At 47.3% G+C, this 6,575-nt stretch overlaps 1 protein-coding gene across 4 annotated transcripts in view; it reads right to left on the reverse strand.

The window, feature by feature from the left end:
* Positions 1-4,357, reverse strand: part of SFI1 (SFI1 centrin binding protein) — a 27,718-nt gene extending 23,361 nt beyond the window's left edge. For 2 of the 4 annotated variants that reach the window (XM_065646250.1, XM_065646249.1), the window contains exons 1-3: positions 2,248-2,302; positions 1,423-1,602; positions 300-371 (exon numbers count right to left, since the gene is read on the reverse strand). In XM_065646250.1, the coding sequence (XP_065502322.1) occupies positions 300-371; positions 1,423-1,586 (236 nt within the window). In that variant the 5' untranslated portion in view covers positions 1,587-1,602; positions 2,248-2,302. Of the gene's footprint in view, positions 1-299; positions 372-1,422; positions 1,603-2,247; positions 2,312-4,269 lie in introns of those variants that run through there. The other 2 variants (XM_065646251.1, XM_065646248.1) reach the window with 2 other exon arrangements.
* Positions 4,358-6,575: the final 2,218 nt, after the last annotated feature.

Genomic DNA, 6,575 nt, shown 5'->3' on the forward strand with positions numbered 1-6,575 from the left:
ATATGCCTGTACAGTTCAACTTCATCAAGACCACCACAATTCCTGTGAATTTAGTTAGTAAAGTTTAACAATTATTATTAAAACCAAACAAAAAGCAGGTGCAAGGAGAGTATTCAAAGAAACCTTCAAATGATCTCAAAACACATTCAAATATTTTCTTGGCAGCCAGTATACTGTCTCTTAAACCAATGGTGTAACACTAGACCATATTAAAACAAAACAAAACCACAACAACCAAACACCACCAACCCCCACCACGACCACAAAAACCCTCCCTTGATTTCTGGAACTTTATCTACCTGGCTTTGGAAGGCAGAACTTGTCCAAATGTCTTTTTTGCCCACAAACAGAAGAATTTCTGTGCTAGAAATCTGGAATATAAGGAAAGGTTAGTTGTCTTCATACTCTTCCTCTGCTAATATCCAGGCAGCAGCAAAGACAGGAACTTCTATGCTGGTTTCAATAATAAAAAATAATAAAACTACGGGTCTGGTTTTATATATACCAATGCATATATGAAATATTTACACTCTGAAACTAGTACCTTTAACAGGACTATTCACCAGCATAAACTGGACTGGGACACACTTGTTTAGGAAACCCAGGCAGCTTAACTGCCTTCCAAGCAGCCCACTTAGACCCAGAGACACCACTGAGCAGGCTGCTGATTAACTGGGGAGCCGTCCTGTGCTTTGGAAGCACTAACATCGCTGTTTCCCTGAAGTCAACCAGGGGAGTTAGACTTGTTTCCAGGATACTTAAGCCAGTCTGATGTTTACCTCTGCCTGAAACCACACCTGCCTTCTTCCTTCCTCCCCCACAGCAGTTCTGCTTCTCAGCAAGCTTCTCCCACTACCAGTTCAACTCACTAATCTGTGACCGTGATACTATTAACCTTTTTTCCTCTTTTTTTTTCAAATGGATTTAAAAGTTAATTGGCTCACAGCAGGCCCCAATGACCACCAAGGCCAGCACGAGGCCATTAATTAAAGCACATAGCCATGAACAGGACCTCCCACTTTCAGCAAGTCTGAGTTGCTAGGTCAGTCCCACTTGTTCGACAATTATTAGTCTTTTAATCTGTAATTATCATCCCACTTTTGTCAAGATTCCTTCAACAAACAAAAGAAGCACAAGAGGGAAAGACTAAATCATTACACCTGGCAGATGCCTATCAAAGCATATTGTTAAATAGCCATTTTTTTAACTTTACATTAGAAAATGAAAGATTTTTATTAGAAAATCAAATATCTGACTGTGCCAATGTTCATCCTCATGTTACCACAAGACATTTTCAGAACTGTCTGGTATGCCTGTGAATAAAACTTCTGCCTTAGCCTGCACTTGGACTACTGAAAACAGACTCCTTTAGGTCTGATCCCCCTGCTCCATTCAGTGAAAATTATGTTTTGTACTTATCACCTGATTCGGAATTCTTTTAACCTTCTTCCTTGATGCGAGGTATACTCAGCTAGATCCAGACTGCCATCACCTTGGTCCTGAAAGTGATGCCTGGCAGACTGGGGAGCACTAGATTGCCCACTTGCGTGCGTTTGATACCTGGGTAGTTGCTGGATTTCCCGCATCTTCAGAGATATTGAACTTCAAAGGAAATAAGAAATATTTTGTATAAAACTACATTAAAGAAGTGGCATTATTTCATTAAATTCAACTACAACAAACACATACAATCACAGATAGAAGTTGACAGCTACAAGATGTTAGAACACATTTATTGCCTCTTTATCAGGCATTTTTCACTATCTGGAATTCCAAAGTTGTTTCCCCAAGACAAGCAGGAAGACACATTTCAGCACAATCATATCACAGACAATTCCTTTCTCCTCTAAAATTGAAATGAAAAAGCGCTAAAATGCATTTGTCCTTCCTCTCCCATGTGTGTACATACAAGTGCCCTTACAGAGAAGAACTGAATGTGGTTTTCTGCCTTTAATCTCAAACATACCAAGGTATTCTGTCTATCGCTGAAAAACTCTCTTGAGGACTAGGGAACTGAAGTGAGAACTTCCCATTTCAACATGAAATGCACTTATATATACAGTTCTTTTACAAGGAACTTTTTCCTAGCTCACCATTAAAAAGCAAAATTAGGCATATTTTTCCAACATACACTTTACTTTCACATGTAGTTCTAATCTAGAAAATAATAAGTATGTTTTTATGAATTGCAAGTATTTTGTCTCAGTGGTTTTCTGAAAACAAGAATGATTTAAAAAAATATCTTACCAGATAAAACTTGCTGAACCAGTTGTATTGAAGCTTCTTTCCCAAAACAAATACTGCCACCACCCTGAAAATTTGCACATTAGAACCACAAACACACTCTTGGACTCGGTAACAGGCAACAGAAGAGGACAGTCTGAAGTCTCACCCTAACAATCACCTGAACCGAGCTAGGAAAAACATGGCTGCAGCCAGAAAAAAATGTTGGTTCCACAAAGTTATTGAAACCATCCATACTCGGAAGTCCCAGGAGTTTAACTGAATAACCGCCCACAGTACTAACAAATTGTTGGGGTGTGGGGGGAAAAACAATACAACCAAAACACAACCCCTCCACCTGAAAATCTCATAGAAGGAACTACAGTATTTACTTGTTCCAACAAGCTGCAAGGAGCTAAAACAAAGCTAATGGAAGAAAGCAAGACCTGTATTTTGTGTGAGATCAATTCCTGTTCTCCTATAAAACATGATTTGAATGTTTTCTGAAAGAGGTGGGCTCCTTCGGCAGACAAAAGAATTCTGTTCATGTCAAGATATGTGGTTAAGGCAACTGTACACACTTTTGAAGAAAAGAGTTTCAGGCATTTTTAAATGTATGCAAAATAGCTTTCAGCATGAGTTCTTGTACATGTCTATTAGGCACAATTTCCTTTAAAACCATCTAATCTGCCCAAATGTAAACCTGGCCTGACCACATGCTAAGACAATATAACACAAAGTAGTCAAAAAATCAAGCTCGGGTAGAACATGTAGAAGTTTTGTATCAAAGTCTGAAGCATGTGAATACTTCATGATTTTCCAAAATATGTCATTTTTAACAGATTATTGCTAAATTTGAAACACTGTATGTGCTACACATATGTAGTCATGACAGACCATGCCTAAGAGAATTTATGACAACTAACCACAAATAATAAGAGTCAAAGAAGGATCATTTCTCCCTTCTAAAGTTACAAAATAAAAGCATGGAAAGAATAAGAGAACTAACACCACAGAATAAATCTGTGGTTGGGCCAACAACTATTAATACAAGCAAATATCTTATGTTCCAGTCTTATACCTCAAGCTCAAAATGATCATTTTATATTTGAACATTATCATAATGTAAATCCACATAAAGTTGTGTTTCCTGATGGGTTTGGGGGTGAGGGTAGGGTATGTGTTTGTCATTTTTTAAGAGGAACACTTTCTGGTTAATAATGTTCCACAGAGACCAATAAGCCCTCGTATGAGAATAACTCAACTTTTTTCTGTCTCATGGAATGCCTAAGATAATTAAAAAAAAAAAAAAATTACAGCTGAGGTCTTTAACAATGTAGCATCTTCTAATTGCTTACCTGCCTCAGATTTTTTCATGTCTGCAGTCAAACATACACTCTGCACTGGAATGTTGTGTATTAGTTGTGGACAAAGCATAAATTGGTTCCTGTTACTTGTGATGAATCCATCAAATGGATCTATGCTAAATGCAGCCTGTATCTTAACAGTGACAGGAATTCCACTCACTCAGCCTGCATACATAATGCAATTGGAGACGTTTAACATGAAAAGCACCTGCGGCACACCAACAGCCTTGCTGACCTGAATGGTAATAGTCATAACAGTTTGAATCCTAAGACGGCAACTGTGCCTAGCTAAAGAAAGCTGTGCTAGAAAAATACTATAAAAAGGAGATGACCCTAAGTTATGTTCCCCTATTTAGTAATAAATTAATGAGTGACAAAATGAGTACTTTACCAAACTGACTCCTTTTCACTCTTTTAAACTAGTAAGCTTCTCTCTCTTCACAAGCACTTAGAAACGAAGAAAATAACAAATTTCACCCAGCTCCAGTGAGAACTTGTGTATGCACAGAACCTTCCACCCGCCAAAGGTCTCAGGGAGAGTAAGACCCTGGAGTTACAACCAGCAATAACCCTGTAAGCGCGAGATCCAAAGGGGACATTTCTATAAGCAAAGTTTAAGGTGTGACAGAAACAAACCAACCAAGCCACACCACACATCCTTCAGTCAATCGGAGTTTACCTGAGTTTTTCTTTTGGAAGAGAATTATAAGGTGAACACTTTTTGTGCTTATGGACACTCAAGAACCACACGCCGCTGCTCTAAGGCCCTGCCCGGAGGTGCGGGAGCCGCTGTGCCTGCCGAGCCCCCGCTGCAGGAGCTGCGGACCCCGCAGGCGCAGCGCCGGGGCCTCCCCGGGGCCCGGCCGAACGGCGAGCGGAGGCGGCCCCGCACGCAGCCGGCAGGCAGCAGCGGGAGCCCGGGGGCTCTGTCCTCCCCAACCGAGACGGCGGCACCCCAAGGACAGCGCAAACACCCCGAGGGGAACACGAACCCCACCCTCTGCACCGACCCGGGCGGCAGCGCCTCACACCCCACTCCCTGGCCCCCCTCACCGCGGGATAAACCCCGCCCACCACCACCAAGAGGGGCCGGAGCGCCACCCGCCCACACGCTCTCCTTAGCGGCGGCAGCACAGCGCCCCCCGGCGGTGCGGGGGAACGCGGCCCGGCGGCGGCGCTGCCCGGTCGGAGCCGGTCCCGGCTGCGCCGAGCGGGACCCCCGGGCTGCCCGGGGGACACAACCACCGCCAAGACAAATGTTTGTTGACTTCAGACATAAACTGCAGCTTCGAGCAGCAGGAATGGGGCTAAGCGTGCCATGGCACCGAGCTGCTGCTCACACTGCACTGCGAATGGAGGAAAACAAGTATTTTGCCATTTCCGTGCTACTGTAACCAGTGCCTTATGAAAGATGTGCCTTCAGGAACTTAAAAAATAGTATCTCAGCTCATAATAGCAATTTGTACGAAAGCTACAGTGAAACAGACCTCTCAAAAACAGTGCTGACAGCATCTTGTAACGGCTGCTTGGTGAGAGGCTCGTGCTCACTGGTTGCTATTGAATCACAGAAAAATAGGATTGTTTCAGTTGGAAGACGAGTCCAACCATTGTCTCATTGTGTATTTGAAAAGCAAACTCGCTAAGAGAAACTTTGCAATAACTACACTGCTGTCTTACTGATAACGCAGCACTTTAGGCTTAAGAAAAAAAATGTGAAATGTTTGCTTCATTCTGCAGGTAAACAGCTTTTAATACTGGTATTCAACTTCATTAGAGATCAGGAAAAAAAACCAAAACAAAACATTTTATTCAGCAGATCCTGCAAGTCCTTCCTTGCCCCCACACAGACGTCGCCAACAACAGGCTTTGGGAAACCAGGGACTCTGCAGTTTCCGTGTGGAACCAGGGACACGGGTGCTGGGGACTCGCTCCCCACCAGCTCCGCAGACCCCACCAAGCAAATTCCTTAAACTGACTTTGAAAATAATTTCTGCTCCTTATTAGCAACAACTAAAAGATTCATCGGGTGCTTCCAAATGAGCTACTCCACTCGCTGCACGGATTTTCCTTCCGCTGCCCCATGGAAACGCCAGATTTCACTGCTGACGGAAGGCTGACCCAGGGTGTTTTAAAATACGCCCTACCTGACAGGGCGACGTGCGCGGGGCACCGGAATTTCACAGACGCCCCGTTGGGCTCTCACCGCCGCGCGAAGCGGCCGCGGGCCGGGCGGCGGGGCCGGTCCTGTCAGAGCCCCCGCGGCCTCCGGCGGGGCCACTCACGGCGGGAACACGGAGGCGCTCGGCTGCAGGCGGGCGCTGACAGGGACACCTCCCCGAGCCCCTAAATTACTCCGTGCAAACGTGTGTAGGAGGAGCGGGAGAGCCCGCCGAACGCGCTGCCGGAGCCGCCAGCCGCCCGCCATGGCCGCCGGTGCCGGGCTCGGCCCGAGGCGCTGAGGGGGCCGCGCGCGCCCCGCCGCTTCCCGCCCTTTTTCCCCCCCGCGCCTTCCCCGCAGCCGCGGGCCTGTGGCGGCACGTCCCGTGCCCGCCGCGGGGCGGGGCTGTCCCCGTCCCCGCTGCCGCCCGGTGCCCCGCGCCCGGCACATGGCGCGCACCACGTCCCGCCGCCGCCGCTCCCGGCGGCCGCCTCCCCCGCAGGGCTGCCCGCCGAGAGTGCCTGCGGGCCCTCGGAGCACCCCGAGCCTCTCCTCACCCACTGCAGCGCTCGCAAGGTGAGACGACGGATCCGGCGGATTAGCCCGCGGCGGGAACACGCCACCAAACAGGGGGGAAAGCGCGACCCCGCCACAGCCGCCCGCCTTTCCCAGTCAGGCGCCGCGCGGGGGAGCCCCGGCGCGCGCGCCCGCCGCCGCGCCTGCGCGCGGGCCATTAAATGGGTGCGGGGCGGGCAGCGGAAGGCCCCGGCTACGGCGGCTGAGGAGAGACAGAGTCGGGCGAATAGGGAGCGGGCGCGCGAGCCAGC

The sequence above is a fragment of the Caloenas nicobarica genome, chromosome 16, assembly GCF_036013445.1.
Source record: "Caloenas nicobarica isolate bCalNic1 chromosome 16, bCalNic1.hap1, whole genome shotgun sequence".
Classification (NCBI taxonomy): Eukaryota; Metazoa; Chordata; class Aves; order Columbiformes; family Columbidae; genus Caloenas; species Caloenas nicobarica.